Source organism: Malus sylvestris, chromosome 17 (assembly GCF_916048215.2).
Source record: "Malus sylvestris chromosome 17, drMalSylv7.2, whole genome shotgun sequence".
Lineage (NCBI taxonomy): Eukaryota > Viridiplantae > Streptophyta > Magnoliopsida > Rosales > Rosaceae > Malus > Malus sylvestris.
Genome location: NC_062276.1, coordinates 10,613,162 through 10,637,677, shown reverse-complemented (window position 1 = coordinate 10,637,677; position 24,516 = coordinate 10,613,162). Strand labels below are relative to the sequence as shown.

Sequence of the window (24,516 nt, the reverse complement as noted above, 5' to 3'; positions counted from 1 at the left end):
GTGAACCAAGACTCAACTCAAGAACAAAGTGAGTTGAGAAATCTTATACCTTTGTTGATTCCTCTTTTCATAAGCAAAGGCTAATCACCCAAAGAGAGGGCCTTCATTCCTTGCTTCTTAGCTTCATGGATTTCTTGGATGAGGATGGTTGAAAGGATTCTCCAAGTTCCCAAAATAGAGAACCTCTAATTTTTCCACACCAAGGAGAGCATTGATGAGGAGATGAGTGACCTAGAGGAAGAAAGATTGCTAGCTATGTTCCTCTAGGGTGGCTGGCCTCTTAGAGAGAAAGGAGAGCATTGTGTTCTCATCTTTTCTCCAAAAGAAACCCTAATGAAGAAAAGGCTATAAAGTCATATTTATACCTACCTTCATTGGAGTGGCAAACTTGTAATAAGTCCAAAACCCACTCCATTATTATCATGGCCAGGCATTAAGGGTTTATTGGGCTTTCAAGCCCTTTGTGTTTTTCAAGTTGTCATACAACTTGAGTTAATGGACTTGACATTCAAATCCTATTGGGTGCGGCCCAAAACTAACCTGAGGTCTATAACGAACATATTCGTTTGATTAATTAACATATTAATTAATCCTAATCATAAATAATTAAACCATTTAATTATCCTTACTCATCTCCGTTGTTTCTTCAATCTCTACCTTACTCGGTGTACGATCCATTAGGTTCCTTTTAGCGAGGTAGTGGGCGATTAGAACTCTTCAAATCAATTATGAATTGAAACATACTTTCAATTCTCCCTTTAGTGATTATACACCTTTAGGGCTTCCACAAACCATGAGTGACACCTAGCAGTATGTCCTGGTTACCCAAGCTAATCAGAAGAGGTAGAGAACCTATTCAGTTTAGGATTATAATGCAATACGGTCTTTCTCTAATACAATACTCTTGACCACATTGTTTGGTTTGATAGTTTATTCATGTCTACTATCCAATGTGATTTTCTTACTTATATGATTACCTTGAATGTGATTTGGAACGACTTCCTAAATCTCATTCATACTTTGGCCAGAGATTCTTAATCATATCATAGAGTATTCTCCCTCAAACGGTTTGAAGGTTAGAGATCCCTTGTTGCGCATTCACTTGCCTCCATGGCTAAGTGGCTTAACCCCAATCATGCTGGGGACACCCTCTAACGGAGTGACTTTGACATAGTTAAAGATCAAGGACCTAACCACAAGACAACTATTATGCCTCAGGTCAAAGGACTACTTTGCATTATCCCAACCATGAGTTCTCATGTGACATGAGTATGAGAACTCCTTGTTGATCGCATTCAGTGGACTCATTCTCTATTGAGCACCTACGTACTTGTCTTGGTGTCAGTCACACCAATGACTCTAGACCTATCACTCTCCATGAGAGAAGACATAGCACGTACTAATCTTAACGGACTGTCAATGCCCAATTGGCAATCCTATGATCAGGAACATTTAGGATATGTATACGAAAGAGAATGGTCTCATGAATCTAACTTCTTTATATCACATTCTCCCAATTACATATTCCTTGGACTTATTGTTTAAGCATATAACATTTATATGAGACGGCTTGAAACAATATTCTTTGCCTTTTATATTAAACTAGATTAGTTTAACATGTGAAATGTCCGTAAAATATCATTATATGATTGGTTTTAGGGCACATTTCAAACATCAGATTCACAGTAGGCTCTTCAGGTGCTTGTGTTGTGAGTTTCCTCTTTCGGGAGTGTGAATCCTTTGAACCAAGAGGTCAGCCATGCTTTTGTATAAGGGCAGAGGATTGGCTAGCTGTTAATGTACGTGGATCGACCAAAGTGGCGTCCCGAGCCTCCAAGAGGGAAGTCCATCTTACATTTGGTACATCTATCTTTGCAGGCACATTCGCAGTTGGAATATGTGATCTTGTTACTGGCACTAGATCGGTGAAACATCTAACATACTCTAAGTTATGATATGAAGATCTAATATGTGCTATACATGATATTTGACATAGATTCCCATTCTTCATTGAGGCCCCATTTTTGTACGTAAGGGCGATGAAATCAGCACATAGACCATACAACCAAAAAACACGCAGATGCGATATGTCGGGTTTGTATCCAGTAACCAACTGATTGGCGATATATGGTTGGGTCACAACAGGCCTCAGGCGAACCAACATGGCTACGTGTAATATTGCATAACCTCAAGCAGCGATCGGGAGCTTGGTATGTATGACCAACAATCAAGCAATCATTTGTAAGCGCTTAATGAATGCCTCTGCCAGGCCGTTCTGGGTATAAACATAGGGTATTGGATGTTCAACTTCAACCCTAACCGACATGCAATAGTCATCAAAAGTTTTAGATGTGAATTCTTTAGCATTATCCAATCGAATATATTTGATAGGATAATCAGAATGGTGAGTTGTGAGCTTAATAACTTGAGCCAACAATTTGGAGAATGTAGCATTCCTTGTGGACAACAAGTGCACGTGTGACCAACATGTGAAAGCGTCAACCAAAACCATAAAATATCTAAATGGTCCGCAGGAAGGGTGAATTGGTCCACAAATGTCCCTCTGAATCCTTTGTAGAAAAATATGAGGATTCGAACGAATCTTGGCATAAGAAGGCTTAATAATAAGCTTTCCCATATAGCAGGTTTAACAAGTGATTCTTTGAATCGAACCAGAACTTTAGGTTAATGGATGCCCATTTGAAGATACGACGCATCGCTGTTCGTCCAAGGTGTCCCAAACGATCATGCCAAGGTGTAATTTTGTGCGCACTCGCAGAGGTAGGGTTGGCCACATAGTGACTTTCGATAGGGCGTATGGTCGTAGTATACAGACCACTTGGGATACGTTTCATTTTCTTTAGAATATGCTTCTAGCCATATTTGTAGGAAATTATGCACAGAAATTCAACTCTATTTTCTACATAGGTTTCAGTGTGGTAATTATTATCGCTAATGTCTTTGAAACTCAGCAACGTTCTTCTGAAACGTGGAGAATAAAATGCCTCATCAATGGTCAAAATTGTACCATTGGACAACATTATATGTGCCTTACCGTATCCTTCGATTAGGTTGGATGGGCCTGAGAGGGTTGTCAGAGGTGCATTCTTAGGTATGAAGTTAATGAATTAGATACGTTCATGTAAAATAGTGTGCGTGGTTGCACTATCTACCAGACAACTAACTTTCCCATTAGTCATACCTAGAATAAAAATTAATTTGAATCGGTCGCATGCATAAAAGTTTTAAAAACAAATATCCATTCAAAATAATTTAAATATTCAAGGATGGTAATTAATAAACTTAATATCTAAAAACAAATCACCAACAAATAATCCAAACATAAAAGAAAATTGTTCAAAAATTAAACCAAAAAACAAGGAAGGTTCGGCCACTAGGTGGAATTCTGCCCCATTGTCTAAATTTCAACTAGAAAAATAGTTTATGTCTAAGATTCTAATCTTCCATAGGGTAATAGCCTCTTGAAAGTTAGAAACCTCCATCTTGGTACTCTTCGGTTCATCCACTTGCACAAAGTTTGATTCAAACTTCTTACGACGTGAATGATATTCACCTACAACCTTATGGGGAGCACGGCAAACACGAGACCAATGGTCATTTGAACCATAACGATAGCACATGTCTGCATCCATGGTTTCAGGTGCTTTGCCTTTATTCTTGAAGTTTAGGGCCTAGTGAGCGAGGTTAGAGCACTTCGGGGCTGGGTTTCCTCCCTTAGATAGGCTTTGGCTCTGCTGACCTTGACATGATGGCTTCTGGTTGCCTCTACCACGCCTATTTTGGTGTTTTAGGCATTTTTTTGTGCTATAGTGTGCTTCAGGCACGACAGTCGCCCCAGTAGGTCGAGCTTGATGATTTTTCATCAACAGCTTATTCTACTTTTCAGCGAGAAGTAAAACAGAGATCAAATTCGAAAACTTAATGAACTTCTAAGCCTTATATTGTTGTTGCGTGACAATATTAGTAGCAGAGAAGGTCGTCCAGAATATCCTCTTCGGTCAAGGTCTCGTTAGAGGATTTAAGAAGTGATCGGATTCGACAAAGTTTAGAATTATATTCATTCACAGACTTAAAGTCTTGGAAGCACAAATACTACTAGTTATGTCTTGTTTCAGGCAAGAAGATGTCATTTTGGTGATCAAAACAATCAGCCAAAGCAACCCAGAGTTCTCGTGGATATTCCCTAGCAAGGTACTCGGTTTGTAGTGCGTCATGAATATGTCTTCGAATAAAGATCATGGCAATGACTTTTTTAGCTTCGTGAACTGGGTTGTCCGTCTCATCTTCAATAGCGGGACGCAAATTCTTTGCAATGAGGTAGAACTTCACATCTTGAACCCACTTGAGGTAGTTTCTTTCAGAAACCTCCAAAACAGTAAAGTCTAGTTTGTTCAAATTCGACATGTTCCTATCACAAAATAATGGACAAGATGTGGTTTGGTAATAAAGAAAAATCAATCTATTCACAGAGGAGTAGAATATTCAGGTTCTAATAGATATTTATTGGTTTAAATTCGCATGAAAAAACTTCGGTTTTTCATGGGTGATGTTTTTAAGGAAAACTTTAGGTTTTCAAACAAGGCATGTTTCTAGAAACTTCAGATTTCGAAATAATTCTGAACTTCAGGTTCATATGTTCCTACAGACAAACGCAAATATATATACAGAAATATGCAACAAGAAAATATGCAAATAAAACTTCAGGTCTATAATTATAATTGAATTAATTATTTGGACTTCGGGCCAAATTTAAAATGGGTGAAAAATTATAAAACCTAAATTGTCTAAAAATAATAGACAATTAATACTCGGGGTCCAAAAACATGGACCAAAGTCCACGAGTGGGCCGAGAAAATTTGTACCGTGGTCTAGGCCCAAAAATTGGGCTTAGATAGACATGGGCTGATCAAGTCCCAAACAGAATTTGGGTTGTAAGCCCATTAGCAACAACCGGGCTGCAAAAACTAGGTCCAAAAAACAATGGCCCAAATGGGTACTGATCAGATGCAGCGCGATGTAGGTGCACCAATGCACTAGCTGCAGGCTGGGATCGTGTGTATGCGGAACATGGATACACTAGCACGGGGCTAGGATCCGGTACATCGTGGGCATCTGGGACACCATAGTCCTTGGGCTAGTGTCACGTGTTGGGCTAGGCTAAAAAACTGGGGTCGGGCTTGGACCAAGAAGTCCTTGCAGAGCTAGGGGTTTTCGCTAGAGAAGATGACCGGCGCCGTCATTGCAGATGGCCAAATCTTGGACGGGGAGACTCAAGGGTAACCTTTTTGGGTGTTTTCGACCATGGTTACAAATGGAGATTTGGAAATCTTAACGATTCAACCAAAAAATCCTAGAAATTAAAATTGGGATTTCTAAAAATCCGATGAGATTCAAAGGAATCTCTGCCAATTGATGTCGATGGACGATCTTCAGGTCGTCGGGAAGGGAGCCATGGTGGCTAGGCATGGTTGCAGGCCATGTGTCATGACGGTTCAAAGGGCGATGCCGTCTAGGCGTTGGGTTTTAGGGTTTGGGCCTGGAGCCATGGCTCCAGGTTTGGGTTCTCGACTCGGGGAAGGAAGCCCATCACCATGGATGGGTTTTCAACAAAACCCTAAAAATTCGTTATAATTTTTTTTTAATTCCAGATTAATTCAATGTATATTCATATAAATAATTTATTGCATGGATATATAATTTGATGCAATTCATGGCAATATCAATTCACATAACTCGACAATTATGGATATACTGCATACACAATTTATGTAAAATCTAAAATTCGAAAAACGTAAAGTTAAGTCATGCATTATGGTAAATGTTCATGCTATCAGGGCAGCAAAATATCGAGATAAAAACCGTTGTTTTGGAAGAACTGATTGCATGATGATATTAGTGAACTAGTTTGATGCAGAAAGCTAAAACGTCATATTCCTAAGCGCAGCAGTAGGGGCGTGCTAATAACTTGTAGACCTATTTGACTGAACTATATTTAGGACTAGAAAGGAAGAGAGGTCGGCGGCAAGAGAGAGAAGAGGGAAATTTAATTGTGAGATGTTGTCATCCCCCCTACGCAGTGCCTTTATTTATTACTATAAGAGGGAGAAGAAATCCTTCTCTTCCAAGGAATACGTCCTGACAGGGAAGAATAACCAAAATCAAATCTAATCTAGGATTTACACAATCACACTTAAACAAGAAGTTTATAACATTTCATATAAAATTATATTTAATATATATTAAAAAGATTTAGGTCTCGTGAGGTTTCACCTCAAGGCTTTCGCCTAGGCGGGGCTATCCATGAAACGCCTCGCCTACGCCTTTGCCTTTTAAAACATTGGTCAATAGTTACCTTGTGTTAGGGAGTGAGCAAAAACATACTCAAATATTTGTCTCAAAATTCTTAAGCAGGTGCTTAAGAACATTTAACCATGCACTCGAGTTCTTACAATCGATTCTACTCACCCCTAATTTGATTGTAACAGAAAATAATAAAATATCACATCACTCAAAATTTTTACTTAAACATCTTTCAAACAATCCAATGTTTCATTTTTTTTCAGTGCCTCCAAAAACAATACGTTTTTTTAGGATGAAGTTAATATAATTACCCAGTTTAGGGATAATTTTAAAACAGTGTTAATTTTTCCAAATAATTATCTAACATTTTAAAAATTGAAGCGTTAAGTGAGGAACTTGACAAGTATTAGAGCGAGATTTTACCTTGACGTCATTTATAAAGCTCTAACTCCTCAAATTGATTCCCTTAAACTAGACAAAGTTAGCTTTTAATTTGGCTAAAAGGGCTCAAATTGAGGATTCAAAATTCTAAAATATGAAAATTAGCTTCAACATTTGTCCATATCATTACTTAACATTGATGACACAGTCACTTAACAGTAGTGATGTTATCACTTTACACTGATGACCTAACGAGTGTATATTTATAAATGTTTTGTAGTTATTTGAAATATTTTAGTTATTCGTACTTCCCTGTTTTTTAACCATAACAAGCAGTTGCTAGCTATAATTGTTGGTGGCGACGATTTTATATTTGTGTTAATTGTCTGAGTATAGCCGACCCCACTTAGTGGGAAAAGGCTTTGTTGTTGTTGTTGTTGTTGTTAAGTTGCCAAAAACAACAAAAAAAAAATGTGTTAATTATGACTAGCCCATCTTTTAGTTTAGAACAAACATAGCCCTTAAGAGTAAAATATTGTTGTTAAGAAACAGTAACAATTGAACTCTTATTATTTATTTAAAATATAAATTCATCCGAGTTCATTTTTCATTACATAATAACAGCCAAACTTTAATGGACTATACTAATCATTCCATTTATAGCATCTGTCGTAATTGTTGGTGTCCCAGTTCCACAGGCATGGATGGCCTTCAAACACAGCCCAATTACATGTTCCACAATAGACACCATCTCTAAAGTTATCATATATATCGAACCATTGAAATGCACCTGGCCATTCAAAACTGCAGTAGAATTTTGTTACTGTGATGAAGCTAGGTTTGAAGTGGAATTGAAAGCTGGCGTTCGGCGGAAGCGTTTGGAGACCAAGATCATCGTCCCCGGATTTGCAGTGAAGGTTGAGGGTCTGGCCTTTCTCCAAAGAGTTTGTGATCTTAACATGTTTTGTCTTGACTGCATCACAAATGGTAACTGTGAACAAAACCAGCGTGACTAGCAGCAGTACTGCACTTCCGTTGAACCAACCCATGCTATACATATACATAGCTTGTTAATTTGAAGAAAATCAAATTTTATTTTGGTGTGAAAACACTAGGATGAACCATGCTTTAATAGTTGCTAGCCAATGGTACCATCCACAAGGTCTCACATTTGCTTTAGTGCCATTTTTTGGCCAGGTACATTTGCTAGCTAGTTCTTGATTTATAAAATTATGGTAATAGATCGATTCACGTATAAAATTAATTTTGTTAGAATAATTTACAGTTGTGGAAAGACATTTAATTTTTCATAACAATGAATTTAGTTTAAATGTTGACGAGTTTAGTAGTTGTCATGTAATTGAAAGTCTGAATTCTACTAACAAAATTTTCTTACAGTAATTTTCTTTATATAAGCGATATTATTCTACTTTAAGCCTTTATAAATTTGATGAAGAGAATTCAAACTTAAAAGCATACGATCTAACACATAAGCTCTATGTAATGTGGCCACGCTTAAATATACATTTGGTAATTTAGTCATAAAAGGAGTACTAGTGATTTTGAAAATCATGTACAGCTAGCTGAGAATACTTGGTAATTCTAGGGATGAGGAAATATAAAAGGAAAATACTAGATCATCGGTGGCCATGTTTGGCAAGGTCCGCTTACAGGTAAGAGGTCCTTATTGCTGGTAAGGGGATGTCCTATACACCGCTTCATGCCACATCATGTTCTATTCTACTTGGATGTCCCAAGCGTTCGTGGCACAACAAATGTGTTAGGTGGAGTAAAATTAGTCCCACATATGGACTATGGGAATGGTACAACTCAACAACAATGGTAGAGGCACAGATAAGTGCATAACCAATGATTTCTTCCATTAAATAGAAGTAGATTCTACAAGATTGAGGTTCGAGAAAACTGTCCCTTATTCTTGTCAACCAAGGAGCTTCAGCCATCAAGGATTTCCTTTCGTACATCACATTAGCACCTTTTCACCTCTTGTGTACAAGGCAGGCCGTGAGGATAGCCAAAGTAGGCGCCCGCTTAGGGACTCCACTTCGGAGGGCCCTTAATTTATTTATATATATATATATATATATATATATATATTTATATAATTTCTTAAAATTAAAACTTAATAAAAATATCAAAAAATAAAATCATAGGGAAATGAAAAAGAATTAGTTGAAAAATTAGATTATGTAAACTTAATTAGTACATTTGCGTCTAATAATGCGAGATGTGTAATATTGAAGTAACGTTTGTATTTTTTTATATTAATTTTTAATGATATTTGATGTAGAAATATATTTTTTCATATATTTAGCGAATTTTTTAAATATATATCAATGTCCAAAGGATCGAGGATCAGAGAACTCTAGTGCCCCACTTCTAAAGCTCGCCTAGGGTTCACAAATTTTCAGGGCTGCTTGTGCAATTTTGTGGAAGGGATGTATCAATGTCATAATCTTGAAGCATGTTAACGTTTCAGATATCAACTCTGTGAACATGGTAAGATGTGAAGTGAACAATTGGCAAAAAACTTTATTTGAGATAGAAGTTGAGCATCTACAGAGCAAATTCGTCTCTTCCTCATTAACTACATCGTAGTACCGTGAAATGTACATTACATGAACAGAAGACAGAACGGCTCAAAGTACTTGCTAAGTTGCTAGAGCTGCATCTCAGCCCAGTAACTCAAAAGAACCTTCGCTCTTGGCATTAAACGAGTGGAAAATAAGGAGGAGGCTAGATTACTGTTCCACTAGGAATCAAGGCATCCTTGATCACTGTGACAATCCCGCTCTTTATGAAATATCCGTCTGTTTCTCTTGCTGCTTCTTGCACATTGTCGCTATTGATAATCTGCAGTTCATACTCGTCGATGGTCAGTTTCATAAAGATAAAATGTAAAATGTTTTGAGTGATCAGCTAAAAAGAATAAAGTTCTAATTTGAATGTATGTCGAACCAGACATTGCATTGAATGTAAGCGGGAAATAGGTAGTACATATAGGAAGCGGTTTTCTGTATCCATTTAAGAAGTTTCAAATTGGCTGTCCATAAAATTTAGACTTAAAATTAATAAAAAACTGAAAAAAAAATCATATTAAGATGATACTATGCTTACCTTAACATTCTCTCCAATTCGCGCATTCTTATCAATTATAGCTCTCCTAATGTGGGAATTCTTGCCAATACCAATTGGCACGCTGCCCTTCGCAGATAGGAACCTCCTGTCAGCATCAGTCTGGGACAATCACAACAATTGCATCAGTATAATCTATCCAACCCATAGAAAGGTCAAATGAACAATGACAGTATTTCTAAGGAAAGTCCATTCATCTCTATAAAACAAACAAAAAATGTTTATACGGTCATGTCTTGACTTAAAATAAAAAGCAGCAAGTGCTCAATCTACAGCAGGTTTTACCTCATAGTAGTCAGCTCCCATCAGTAATGTGTCTTCAATGACAGCACCCTCTGCTATGCAAGACCGAAGTCCAACGACTGAATGGTGAATTTTACAGTTCTGTGTTTATGTAAAAGATAGGATTGGGTTAAAGAGCAGGACTGAAATAGGTTATACTGATCCCCGTTTCTTGCAACGATAGCACATAGATGCAAGTTTTTCTGAAATTGAAGAGAACACGGGACTATGATGTGGCATCATAACGAAACAATTTAGCAAAATGCTGAATGTTTCTACAAAGAACTTACCTTTATTACACATCCCTCGCCAATAACACTATCTGTGACATCAGCATCAAGCATTTTCGATGGAGGTAAATACCGAGGTTGGGTGTAGATAGGGGATGAACGATCATAAAAGCTACAGTATAAAGTTCAAAATTAGGCCGGAATACTAAATCCAGATCAAACTGAGAGCATAACATATGAATTGGCCAAACAAAACAGGAATACAAACAAGTTATAGAATAAAAGGTACCTGAAATCTGGAATTGGTTTTTTTGTTATCCCCAAGTTTGCATTGTAGAAAGCCTCAATGGTACCAATATCTTCCCAGTAGCCATCATACAAATAAGCTTGAACCTGTAGGCATTAATAATTAGTATTCCGGGGGCTGAATATCTGGATGAAGGGTAGCAGGGGACAGAAAGTGTGGAACTGGGAAATATTTATCAGACCATATAAAATCAATTTAGGATACTATCTTTTTCAGTACAAAGGGATTTGTTCAGTTTCGAATGAAAGATATTTGCAATTATGTAATACCAACAACTATTCCAATCTTTTCCACCTCTTTTGATTGATCTTTCATAGAAATTACAGAACAAAATATATGAATGAAAACTTACTCTCAAACCAATGGAAGTTGCGCCTGGAATAACTTCACTCCCGAAATCATTTGCACCAGGAAACTTGTCTCGAAGTAGATCTAACATGATATTTTTGCTCACAACATATATACCCATGCTGGCAATATAAGGCATCTCTTTAGCTCTCTCATCATCAAGACCCAGGATAGTTGTATCAACCTATATAACAAACAACATCTTGCATCAATAATCAATCACACACCTAAACCCACAAGCGTTTGAAGTTCAAAATGAAACGCATACGTAACGTACTAAATAATGAAAAACAATCTGCAAGTGGATCGTTCACCTTCATAGCTTTGAGTTGCTCCCCTTTTGGTTTCTCAGCAAACTCAATAATCCTTCCCTCTTCATCAATCTTCATCAAACCAAAGGCGGTAGCGCGCTTCTCATCCATGGGCAGAGCAGCCACAGTGATGTCTGCATCAGTTTCTCTATGCGCCTGAATAAACTTCTCATAGTCCATCCTATACAAATGATCCCCAGCAAGAACCAAAAATTCCAACACATTGTGCTCCTCAAACAACCACAAGTACTGTCTCACGGCATCCGCGGTACCCTGTAAAGACCAAAACCAAATATCCCAACTCAAAAACCAATAAAAACCAAAAATCCAAACTCAAAAACCAATCGAAACCCGATTCCAACACAACCCCACAATTTGAAACAAGCTTTTTAATCACCTGAAACCAATTGGGATTCTCAGGGCTCTGCTGGGCAGCAAGAACCTCAACAAAGCCTTCATTTTTGTAGCCACCCATGTTACTAGCATAAGCACGAGAAAGATGGCGATTGAGCGAAGCGGAATTGAACTGGGTCAGCACATAGATCTTGGACACGTTGCTGTTGAGGCAATTACTGACTGGGATATCGATCAGCCTGTAGTTTGCTCCCAATGGAACAGCAGGCTTCGCACGCTTCTTGGTTAATGGGTAAAGCCTCGTCCCAGCTCCCCCACCCAGGATAATCCCCAACACACTCTACACATTAACACAAACAAAATTCCCAAAATTTCAATCCAAACAAGAACACATTATGCGAATGCATAGAAACAAAAGCACCAAATGCGATAGAGAGGGAGAGAAATGAATCACTTACCCGGCTCGCATCGGGATCAAGACACGTCTGGGAGTTCTTGGAATCGGAAACAGCCTTCGGAGAGACAACCAGCGGCGGGACTCTGTGAGTGGGGCATTTCCTCATACAGGTGCTGGGGGCGGGGATTTTGGTCCCGGAGAGATGAGAGCCGCTGAAGGAGAGGCGGCTGATGTTCTGGGTTTGCTTCGAGTTCGGCAACACCGACGATCGCGGCGTGAGCACTCCGTTCGCTGCCATTGAAGAGGACGCCATGTAACAAGAAATTTTTCAGAGAGAGTTTCAGAGAGTTTAGAGGGAGACAGTGGAGTGTTCGGGACTGGCAGCTGAGATTTGATGATATTTCGGGACCCCTTTACCCTTTCCATCTTAGTGTTAATTACGCAACCCAACGTCAAATCTGAGAGCATTGGAGTGAGGGTATTATGGACCTTTTACAAGATTTTAATATTAGTAGTTATTTGACGGAAGTAAAGCAGTCCCAAAAATTCCGCAGAAATCGCAAGTATTTAAACAAGTGGACATCATTAAAAGTCAGGTAACGGTGGGTGCATCTATGGAAGATTGACACGTGGCATTTGGGTTTTGGAAGAGTGACACGTGGCATTTGGGTTTTGGCCTAAGATTTTGTGTCACATGTCACCACTTTTGTTTACCACCGTCTATTTTTTCGTTATATGGTTATAAAATTGAGATGTTAAATTATAAACTTAGCAACCTTTCAAACTCACAAGGGACGATCTTTGTTGACAGTATTAGCTAGGGGTTGTGATTGGTTGGTAGCATATATTAATTTACAGTGTTGGAGATTGATGATATACCGTGTTTGATATGGTGTAAATATTTGATCGATGTTAACTAAGTAGGATTACTTTTGATTATATAATATGCCATATGTTTTGAGATTGACTTACACTTTGTGTCTTTGTTGTGGCAAATATTTCGTGTCAATAATCCCTTGTGATGTGACAAAGTTATACATATGAAAATGCGTTGTTAGTAACTAAGGAAAATACCGATCTCGTCTTGCTAGCTTAGAGAGAGGAAGCCTCGAGATTGCATCTTCTAGCCAAATAGGGAGCTATCACTCAATAACGAACACTAGCATGTGCGAAACAATTTTTTCTCTTAGAGACGTTATATTCACACCTTCTAAATTACTTCCCTCACACCCTTTTAATTTTTTAATTTTTTTCTATCAAGTGCTACTGGTGTGTAGAATATCAAAAAATATTGAATAAAAGTAAAATGGTATGGGGAAAGTAATTTGGGATATGTGAATATAATCTCTCATTCTCTTATAGTGGGAGTTGTTGGAATTCCAAAAAGGGGTGTGTTATTCATACACTCATTTTTACTTCTCACACACTTCTTGTTAATTTATGTCTTTTGATTTTCTTGAATTCATCTGATCCGACGGCCGAAACTTAGAAGGATATGTGAGAAGTAAAAAAGAGTGTGTGAATATCACACCCCTTCCAAAAATAGTCATCTTCCACTCCCTCTACATAGAAAAAAAAAACATAAAATATATGAAACATAAAATATATGAACACAAAAATTACTATTTTGAAGCTCTGATCATGGGCCTAGGAGGGGGCGGATACACCCACTCAGATTTTTTTAACTTCCAGTACTGTTCACTTTAACGAAAAATCACATTTTTACGCTAAAAAATCATTCCTTGTACTTTTAACTTTACCCTTTATTTTGTCCTTATTGTTAAAACTCAAAGTTTTCAAGCCCTTTTTATTAGTTTTCCTTTGAAAAAATAGGTAGACAATTAAGATAATTCTACTTTTTGCATCCCCCAAAACCCCACGGGATGACAATTAAATTAATAATTAATTTAATTGTGTCTTGCTCAGTTTTATTCTAAGGATTTCTCTATAAATGAGCAGGAGATACTTAAGATTCAATTTCAGACTTAACATTGTGGATATGTGGTTTAGCATTCAGTTTTCCGGTATAAAAGGTATTGGATATCTTGCAAAAATATCAGCTGGTTTATTTGTTTGTGACATTAGCACTAACTCTTCCAGTTGTTACTACCACCGTTGAAGAGCATTTTCAGCCATGAAACTTCTGAAGAATTAAATGAGAAATCGAATAAGAGATCAATGGATAAATGATAACATGATTATTGTTATTGAGAGACATTTGATGGTATTGATAATCATGTTGTCATAAAACGCTTTCAGAACATGAAAACGCGTCAAGGGATATTGCAATATAATGTATCAAAAATTGTATAGATTAATATTTAAGTGTTCAATAAGTTCTTGAGTTTTTTAAGTGTAGTTCTGTTGTTGGAGGATGCTTCATTCACACAAATCTCTGACTTCATTTTGACTCTGATAGTGATAGAATTTTATTATTACTATATGTTCACAAATATCTATTTTGGCATACAGATAACAAAGGAAAGGAAATATGGAGACAATATTCTATCACCAAACCAATGAGTGGGGAAAGGGGCGGATCTATGATGGCAAGGGTGACTGGGGATTGACAAGTTGGGGAAAAAAATGATATACCACCATTGGCTAAGTTCCAAATTGTTATGACACCCGTTTACCAAAAACAAAAATGTTATGACACCCACAATTAGTATAGTCACTAGAAAATAAGCCCGCGCGTTGCGGCGGGAACCACTGTTTCAGGCGTAACTACATAAATAAAACACATTAAACTTGAACAAATTCAACACAATCATGAATGAACAAAAGGGCACATAAGTGAATGAGATCGATAAGATAAACAACTTGACTTTTATATACATTCAACTAAGCTAACATGTAAAGACATTGCACAATTAGTAGGAAGAAACTGAGTTAAGACTTGTTAATCTATCACCTTGTCTTACAAAAACCCACTTAATACTCTCATAACCAGTTTGCTTGTACACCGCAAAGTCCATCAGTTGTTCGTATAAAGAGGTATGCAGAGGAGAAATACAATAACTATTGATGCCACTTTAGTGGGAAAAAGAAAAGCATGATGGAAAAACATATATGCTTCCAATGATTCATCCTCGAAGACAAAAATATGAACAAAGAGAAAGAAAAGCTAATAATAATGAGAGACGTAACAGTAACACCAATAATAGCAGTAATACTTTGTAGTATAGAACTATGCTTTTTTCTTAATTATTAATGTTGGATTGCTTTCTTTTCTCATGGAAAAGTCAGGATTATGGAACTTACTTTCATTTTGTTGAAGTTCATTCTCTGGACAAACTCTTGATAGAGCATTTCATTTTCTTTCTTTGAGATTTCACAATGAACTTCATCCAAATCTCCGGTGGTACCGTCCCAACCCTCTGGCATAACCTTGAAATCAGGTTTGTAGGTAAGGGATACCACGTGGAATTCGCGGTCATGAGAATTAAAAAATCTGAAAAGAGGAAAGGAGTTATGCACTATGAGAAATAAAATCTGGCTATTAGATCAGCCAAGCACCACTAAGCTTATAAATTTGCGACTACAATTAACACAGCAGGAAACCTTTACCATCAGTATGAAGTATGCACAGAATATTGATATCATTACAAAATTATTAGAACTACAGGACCCATTGTATATAATAGAAGTAATGCTTGTGAATTGATATCTTACTCTGGGCAGGTGTCAAGCAGGAGCTCAACAGAATCATCTAAAGGACGACCAAGCTTTTTCTCCTCTTCCCCCTCAAGCTCTTTAAGCCAAAGCATAGCATGCACTCTCTGCCTCATAATCCTATAATCCTTAGCCAGCCTCTCAACAGTATAAACTTCAGGGATTTCCTTGTGCTTCTTATACATCTCAGCCTTTTCTGAGTCTTTGAGATAAGACCCTCTCGCACCAGGCTCACTTCCAGTTCTCTTATCCTATCCTCAATTTCTTGCAAACCAGATACCACTGATGATTGAGATAAAGAAACATAGATTATGAGATTAAAACAAAACTGACCAAAAAGGATACAAAGCCGACGACTTAAAATGTAACTATTTACTGTGTTATGAAATACGAATTTAAAATGTAACTATTTACTCTGTTATCAAGCAACCAAGTTATGAAATACGAATTTAAAATGTACTATTTACTGTGTTTGTAATGAATCTGTGAAATCAAATAGTTAAACCCTAAAAAGCACCACTGTAAATAGCATAAGAAAATTGAATTAACCCTAAAGAAATTGGGAGAGAAGAATATGAAAAGGGAATACCTTTCGGCCCTTGTTATTGGAAAAAAACCCAACAGAGCAAAAGCCTCCAACTCCAAACACTGTTGTGGGATTTTGAAGAGAGCAAGAGAGAGAATATATCAGAAGAAATAAAGCCAAACTACACTGCTTTTATATATCAATGTTTCAAACAATCTTTCAAATTTCTAAAAAAAATTAATAATACTTTTAAATAATGAACAGAATCTCCCTTTTGGTGTCCAAAAGAGAGAAACAAATAATAAAAGAATAGAACCCAGAACCCTTTAAAGCCAATTATATGTGGGGGTGGGGTTGTGGGATCACAAAAAGTCCAAAAATTTTTTGCACCGCCCATGAAAATTAAACATTGACATTGATTCACAGAGAAGAATATGGGCAACGACAAAGATGGGATGCGGGAGGGTAGGATGAGAATAGAGGGAATAGACACAGACCAAAAATATAATTAACAACTAATGGCATATATATATATCAAGGACACAAATAGTTGCAGAGGCGTGGATCATACCTTTTCATCTTGGATTTGAGAACTTTGTGGCCTCCGCCTTATTTTTGAACACCAGATTTGAGCTGTGTGCTCAAATTAAATGAGTTCATCCAGGCATGGGCTTCAGATCTCACCAACTCTCTGCAAGCATGGGCTTCCTCCTCAATTTCCGTCATATTCTCTCTGCGCTCTATCCCTCCTCCCTCACTCAATCAGGTCAGAGAGCAGACAAATCTGATGTAGACTTCAATGTATACGAATCCATGGTTGAACTCATTTCGTGACAAACTGAGTGAAAGAAATGAATCATCAAATTAAGATCCACATAATTAGTTGCATTTGTCACTCTTAGATATCTACAATTTAAGATCCGCATAATTAGTTGCATTTGACACCAAAATACCAATCATTCCAAAACACCATTGAAGCACTGACAAATCACAAATTTCATCAAATTCAAAAGCACCCAACACCCACCAATAAAATTTGGAAAAAGTCCGATCGAAAGGATGAGATTGCTTGAAACAAAACCCCCAAAATCACAAAAATGAAATTTTAACAGAAAACCCATTTCTAAGCCCAAACTTAACACTTCTAACACATAATTTTCAAACCACAAAATTACCCACCCTAAAAAGTGAACCTGTTCGTAATGGTAGAGAAGGGTTGAGTAGTGAAACCCATATGATCAAACTCACCAAATACTGAAGAAAAAAAATTAATAATTACCTCAACAGCTAACGGAGCCAAAGCCAAACCCCAGAGCTTCGAATGGCAGAAATGATAACGGAAACATGAATGGTCCTTCTTCCTTCCCCACTACTGCTGCCACTTTCTCTCTCTAAATGAGTTACCATTACACCAAACCATTAGCATGCAAGTATTTAACTACAATGTTTAGTGCTTTGCAACTGAGTCATGATACTGAATCAAAAGAATAAAAAATCATATATTCTTGGACATTTTATCATGAGATCATACCACCACAATGCTCAAAATCCTAAATTAGTATACATTTGCTTACGCAAAATCTATGCTCGTCAATTCAGACCAACCCTCATACATTTGCAGCTCAAATCAGCACAGGAAAAAAGTGCTAGGCATGTTCCCCCAAAAGTCAATTTATCAGTCTTTGAAATGGGCAATAAAAACCCATCAACATTGTGCTTTCAAGAATCATTTTTCTTTAAAAATAAATAAATAAATATAATAAAAAATCAGCTTTTTCGATAATGAATCCAATTAAACAGTTCAGAAGTCAACAGAGCAAAAAACAAAAATCAAGTCACTTTTTATATACATTTTAAATCAATTGGATCAATCAGATAACAGATAGAAGATGGAATTCCACAAAAACTATAACAAAAGTCAGCTCATTTAGGTACAATTACTACGAAGATTGAAGTTGAAAACATAAAAGGAAGTAAATTTAAATCATTTTGCCCACACTTTCCCAGCAACCAAGCAGAGAATTAAGAAATTGAAAGCAAATGAACTGATTGGCGCAATCAATTTAACCAAAGAAATCCGATTTTACTACGATGGGGGTAAATATGAAGAAAAGGGTGAGAAATTACTTACAGAGAGAGCTTCGACAACTTGGCCCAGAAAGCCAGAGAGGAGATCCTTTCTTATGAGAGAATCAAATCAGTGTTATGAACCTCACGAAATTCGCATTACAGAAACCCATCTGAAACATTTTCATTCAGAAGAATCATTAGTTTCTCTCGTTCTAAATTGAGAATATGTTGAAGAACTGACCAACTGCATACCGCATAATAAAACCTAAAACTAAAGCCAACCCAGTTCAGCAAATGAACATACTATTAGCTAAAGGGATACAAATTTTGTGATTAAATCAGATAACACATATCTACTTTCAAATTGCAATCATATGAGAAATTGGTATCTCTATAACAATGTAATATTTGAACTCCAATTATCGAAATCCAATTAACAAATACACTAATATCTGTACACAAATATAATAACCCAATAATTTAGCAAGAATGAAAAGGAAATAATATGAACAGAGAGATATGTATAATGACCTGGAGGTATACCTTACAGACAGAGTCATTCTTTCGCTTCTTCCCTCTTGACGCTTTACATAATTTCATACCAACAGTAAGAACAATGCAGATTATATACACTTTCAAATTGCAAGAGAAGTTAATAAAACAGGATATATTTTCAGTACCTAACCTCTTGGCATCCTAATTCAAGAACCGTATTCAAGTTATGATCATAAATGAAGAATGCATGTTGGTAAATTAGTTAACTACATTGTTACTTTTTCAGTATCCCATATCCATTATATTTACCCCTATGAAGGGTATGACCGTTAAACCTCAAAGCTCGCCCAAAAATAGGATGGTTCATGTCACATGCCAGAATTACACACCCTACATCTAACATTCAAGAATAAATCCAAATTTCATGATTGGGCAACAACAAAAGAAATGTTAAAAGATGATAAACCCAACCATGATAACTTCTTAGTTTAGTATGTGTTGTGTGTATTAGCATTGCATTCTTGTCTGTTCTCTGTTTCTGGTTGAGGTACTCATGCTTCTTCTTATTCTCGTCAGTGTTTTTCATCAGACGATCCAACCCTACCCATTCATCCCAACTGTTGAGAGAAAAAAAAGAGAGAAAAGGTCAATAAGATAAATGAAATCAAAAGTTTCAAGAGATATTAACCACTGAAAGCTTAAGCATTAGCCTTCATCTCCGATAAACCTCCGTCATCAGAATCAATTACAATATAATGGTCTCATAATAACATCTGCTGTGGTCTAATAAACTAAGGTGAAAGGACCACTTAAACTGAAGCGAGATGGCAAATGATAACCGAAAAATTAAAAAAACATACAAACTGAAGTAGGGCATGGCGCACCAATTAAATGAGAAATGTAAAACATTTTGAATAAAAGAAATAGAAGAACAATCACAGTAAGAGCTCCAAGAGGACATTTTAGAGACGAAATGAGCTCAAAAGTTCAGAACACGCAGGTCAAATACTTTAGTAAAATGCAATGATTTACCAATCTCACTACCACAAAGGAACATACAACACAATCTGAGAATTAGGAACTTCTGGATTGAATCCAAAATCACCTGGTCAATGAATTTAATAAGCTTAGTGATTAGGTTGCTGAAAGATAATTGAAATTATAAAGAAACGAAAAAGGGGTAAAATTATACACATGGAAAGACAGTGAACCCCAAACCCTTATTTTCAAACTCAATATATTAGCCATTTTTATCATGCGAACACATGAAAAGCCAAAGTTGCTGATAATGTTTACAACAACGAACACCTCACAACTTGGTGTTCTCACGCAAAACACATGCAAAAGTCAATACATTTGGTTGTTTTTATTAAAGAACCAGGCTCAACTTAAGACATAACGATTGCACATTCCACCATAACAACCGCAAATAAATATACCTCAAAAGCCAATGGGCCAAGTTCTCTGTCCAATGATCCAAGTTCCTGAAAATCGCAACACAGCAAAGCCATTAACACTAACTCACAGAACAGCAACGAAAATAACAGCTAAGAAATAACAATGAAAATCTATTTGCACCAATCAAACACCGCTGGAACATGGATCATAGCAAAGGCACAACAATTAAACGATTAAAAACCACTAACTCAACCATTTTCTCGTGCAAACAAAATTGTCATCTGCATCCACTTTAAAACCATGCTTGTTCAACGATATAATCACACCAAACAGAAAGACTCGATCCATTGTTAACATCACCAACCATAATTCCCCACCAAAAAGAACATAGCTCCATACATTTGTTAGGAAATGATCACAGTCGCTGCGAACCACAGAAAGGGGAAACAATTAATAGGGTAATGAACAAAAAGGGACAAATTGCATACAATTTGATTTCTGCAGAGAAGCTATAACACTAAAAGACCAACACAACAGGAAGAAAAAGAGAAATGAAGAGGAAGTGGTATTATCAGACAGTGAAGAAAGCAGCACAAATCTGTTTTTCTGTCCCAATTTAATCATTTAAAAACATATCTTGCACTCCCAACTAAAAGTTGAATAACCGAACCAGAACCAGACAGAAAAATAAAGCAGGAAAAAAAAACAGGTTCCTAAGCAGGTTCAAACCAGAAGCAGTGAAATAAGGGAAAATTCGGTTCAAAAGGGACACCTAGATTTGAAAGGAATTGAAGCTGCCAGCTGGGAGAAATCCTCATCAATGCTTGCAGAGATAGCTTCCAGCTGGAACCAAATCTCTGAAACCAACCCTCGGTTTAGGCGTCCCTTCATGCCTCACCGCTTCTCTAAGCATACCTCACCGAGAAAAAACAAAACCCAAATTCCGGGCAGCCCTACCTATTGCATTGCTCATCCTACCCCTCTCTCTCTCCTCCAATTTTTCCTTCCAGGAGTCCTGCTCTCTCTTCTCTCTGGCATCGCACGACCCCTCTCTCTTATCTGCCATCGGAAGACTCCTCTCTCTCTTCTCTCTCGCATCACACGACACCTCCCATCTCTTCCCATCTCTTCTTGCTGGCATCGTTGCAGGCTAGGCCTGCCCGTGGCGCCATCCATCCGAAAAACCCAACCACAAACAAAACCCACCAACCCAGTCACAGCCCAAACCCGCAAAAGCCCATACAACTAAATCTGAAAAGAAAAAAGCCCAGCTGAAATCCTTAGTGAATGGTAAGTCCGTAAATAGAGTGAAACCAGAAAAACCAAATATTATCAAATAAGTAATAATTGGAAAAACATAAACAACTTACAGCCTCCAGCTGTATGAAAATGCTTGTTTAATTTTCTTATGCTGCTTTTAGGGTGCTCAATGATATCAATTTCAGCTTGCTCCCAAACGTACTGCAAAAGCTAAAAGAAAGTTACAAACTTTGCAAGTAAACAATAGCCACTAATTTTTCTCCAAAATTTTCAGATACCTCATTCCCAACCATACACACAAATAAAATAAAAGTAAAAACTCCACAGTACCAATACACAACCAAAATTTGAACCTGAAAATCCATCTTCAAAGTTCTATCAAATGCCAGCATTTACTCAATTTTAAGAAGTTGTATTGTTAAAACTTAAATCCCATGATGAACCCACCTTCATTAATCTTTTCTAAAGAAGCAATAATTCACATAATGTATCCAAATTAGAAAATAACATATGATTCATGATATCTTATACTTTCATATCCAAGTTATGTTTATGCAAATCATGAGAGGCACACATTTAAATCTCATCCCACACTCCCTAAGTAAAAAAGAAACCAGCTCCTCCATCATTCAATGTCCAAGCAGATTTAGCATGTGGAGTAATAGAATATCAAAACGCAAGTTACAATTTTTAATGTACTTTAATAATTATTTCTTCAACATTACCTCCAAGTAGTTCTTCCGATGGAAATAATTGATTTCAAGTGCCTAACCAGTGAGGCACCCTTTCTTTCCCACACTCTGCTTAACAATCCATGAACCTGAAGAGAGAAGAATCAGTTATAAGTTAATTGATCTTTAGTTGGTTCCATAACTTGCTAAAAAGAAAAGAGAACAAAACAAAAAAAGTTAATCGAAGGATTTTACAAAAGCTACAAAAATTAACTAAATCTCACATCAAAAGAAACCAGAAATTTAATGAAGAATTCTCCAAAACCCACAAATTAAAACGTAAAATTCTACAAAATCAAGAAAAATTTAATACAATCTAATTATATTAATCACCAAATTGAATTAGATCTTCACATCCAATAAGTAACAGAATTTGAAAACATTATACCCCAAGAAACCCCAAATTTACAGAAATTGGGAGCAAAGATCGAAGAGATCTCACGAAGCCGACATCGAAATCGTCAATCGTGTTGCAGAGCACAGCCACACCAAATTTAGATCAAACCCTAATTTCCAGAATAATGATAAAAATCGACAAAAAATATATACAATTGGCACGTTACCATTGATTCGAGTTCTGGTAAGGAGTGCAGCGGCGAGGTAAGGCGAAGTGTGCGACGGCGAGGGGAAGGCGAGGTGTGCGACGGTGAGGCGCCGAATCGACTTTGTCGTTGAAGAGCTCTGGAGCAACATGGGTTTGTCGTCGAAAAATTTTCAATCTGAAACTGAAGAGGCGGTGGCAATCTTGTAAATAAACTGAAATCAGGTACAATGAACAGTAAGGAACAGTGCCAATTGCAATGCTTTCTTTAGACTAAAGTAATGAGTAATATATAAATATTGTTTTACAAAGTGCAAGCTGTTGCTTTGCAGTTTGCAGTGGACATATTTACTTCCCAGCCATTTTACCCACATCTAAACGTAGATATCCTTGCATTACCAACTTTTCCATTTTTTTTAATCACGAAGACAACTTTCATTACAATAAAAAAACTAGTACCAGGCTAAAAAAGAACAGGATAAACAACTACAGAGAAAATAAAGGCCCAAGCTGTAATACCCTGGAAAATTTTAAAATATGTGGCTAGGTGAATTTTTTTTTTCGACAAGTGGAAATGACAGAAATGTCCTAATGGGGGGGTTAAATGTAATTTTTCGAGGACGTATTTTATCCTCATGTATTTTGTTATATTTCTTGACATATTGGATAGAGTTCGATCCTACGAGTGCGTAGGCAAAAACCTTCGTGAAACGGAATTATGACGAAAGAGTTATTAACGTTTAAAACGAGGGTTGTATTTGTAATTTTTGCTTCATCTTGAAGCTCTAGATTTTGAGCATTATCTGTGATGACATGTGGACAACTCAGATTAAAAGAAAATAAGAGAAAGGAAGAAAAGAGAGTGGTGGATGGGGATTTTTGGCCCAACGAGGAAGAGGGAAAGGAGACATGGGATAAAAGAAAAGAAGGGGAAACCGGGTCTCCCTCAACCTGCGTGACCCGACCCAAATAGCAAAATCCCGATGCCAATTCCGGCGTCCTCCTGGCGAACTGGGCATCGCCACTACCCCCAAACAACTCATTGTCATCCCAGCTTCCAGTTCCACCCAAGATTGAAGACAGTGGGTCACAATTTCACGAAGAACAAACCCCGTTCTCTCCGGTGAGTCTGAGGGCACCCACGGCAGTTCCCGCCGTTTCTGAAGCTACCACATGGACCACCACCATGAGTTGACTTCTCTTGAACCCAGGAATATTTCCCAAGCTTTGGTTGGGGGGGCAGAGCACCGATGGTGGAGGATCGAGGCCATTCAATTTTCTAGGGTTCCGGCGGGTTTTGAGTGAAATTGGAGCTTTTCCTAGCCAAATTGGACTTGACCGCATGTATAAAGTTTGTTCTACTCTTCAAGATCTTCATTTCTACAAATTTTGAGAATTTTTAGAAATATTTGGAATTTTCCGACGAGTCGGGGCGATCGACCGCCATCCACAGCGGCAGGTGTGGCGATGTGTGGCCAGAGGGCCGTAGAGGGCCGTCAATGCTATTTTTAGGCTAATTCGATGTTCTGAATTTAGTTTTGATATTCGTATGACGTAGATTGATCGTTTGAACCTAAATTCACTACGATATCGTTCCTGATCAAATTGTGAAACAACGATCTAACCGTTGGATCGTCACAAAACTTTGATACATTGAAGTACGTAATATTTGATGATCTTAGGAACTTACAGATTGGGAATCCGACATATGGATCTTCCCGAATTGTATTTGTAAG

The 24,516-nt window shown here is 37.2% G+C and overlaps 2 protein-coding genes across 3 annotated transcripts; both read right to left on the bottom strand.

Moving 5' to 3' along the window:
- Positions 1 to 9,227: 9,227 nt before the first annotated feature.
- Positions 9,228 to 12,472, bottom strand: LOC126609721 (glucose-1-phosphate adenylyltransferase small subunit, chloroplastic/amyloplastic). Of its 2 annotated transcripts, XM_050277636.1 has the most exons (9): positions 12,146 to 12,469; positions 11,731 to 12,027; positions 11,337 to 11,606; positions 11,027 to 11,206; positions 10,657 to 10,760; positions 10,428 to 10,539; positions 10,141 to 10,239; positions 9,838 to 9,957; positions 9,228 to 9,573 (listed from the first exon to the last, which is right to left on the bottom strand). In XM_050277636.1, the coding sequence occupies exons 1-9, from the start codon at positions 12,395 to 12,397 to the stop codon at positions 9,457 to 9,459; spliced, it is 1,551 nt and encodes a 516-aa protein (XP_050133593.1). In that variant the 5' UTR covers positions 12,398 to 12,469; the 3' UTR covers positions 9,228 to 9,456. The 2 variants fall into 2 exon arrangements, 1 of the variants encoding a protein (XP_050133593.1); XR_007618241.1 differs by lacking the exon at positions 9,228 to 9,573 and having other exon boundaries at positions 9,902 to 9,957; positions 10,141 to 10,340; positions 12,146 to 12,472.
- Positions 12,473 to 19,385: 6,913 nt separating this feature from the next.
- On the bottom strand, positions 19,386 to 23,143 carry LOC126611780 (uncharacterized). Its single transcript, XM_050280141.1, has 5 exons — positions 23,133 to 23,143; positions 22,803 to 23,046; positions 22,234 to 22,328; positions 20,290 to 20,334; positions 19,386 to 19,955 (listed from the first exon to the last, which is right to left on the bottom strand). Exons 1-5 carry the CDS (start codon positions 23,141 to 23,143, stop codon positions 19,952 to 19,954), a joined length of 399 nt encoding a protein of 132 aa, XP_050136098.1. The 3' UTR covers positions 19,386 to 19,951.
- Positions 23,144 to 24,516: the final 1,373 nt, after the last annotated feature.

Bases quoted from the DNA above. Each gene is read 5' to 3' on its own strand.
- LOC126609721 (XM_050277636.1), bottom strand. From the start codon at position 12,397: ATGGCGTCCTCTTCAATGGCAGCGAACGGAGTGCTCACGCCGCGATCG. The intron at 12,028-12,145 runs GTAAGTGATTCA...GTTAATGTGTAG, and splicing joins TTGATCCCGATGCGAGCCGG to AGTGTGTTGGGGATTATCCT. The intron at 10,540-10,656 runs GTACCTTTTATT...TTTATACTGTAG, and splicing joins AAACCAATTCCAGATTTCAG to CTTTTATGATCGTTCATCCC.
- LOC126611780 (XM_050280141.1), bottom strand. The intron at 22,329-22,802 runs GTAACGTGCCAA...TTCTCTCTTCAG, and splicing joins TACCAGAACTCGAATCAATG to GTTCATGGATTGTTAAGCAG. The intron at 20,335-22,233 runs GTAATGTTGAAG...TGCGATTTTCAG, and splicing joins ATCGGAAGAACTACTTGGAG to GAACTTGGATCATTGGACAG.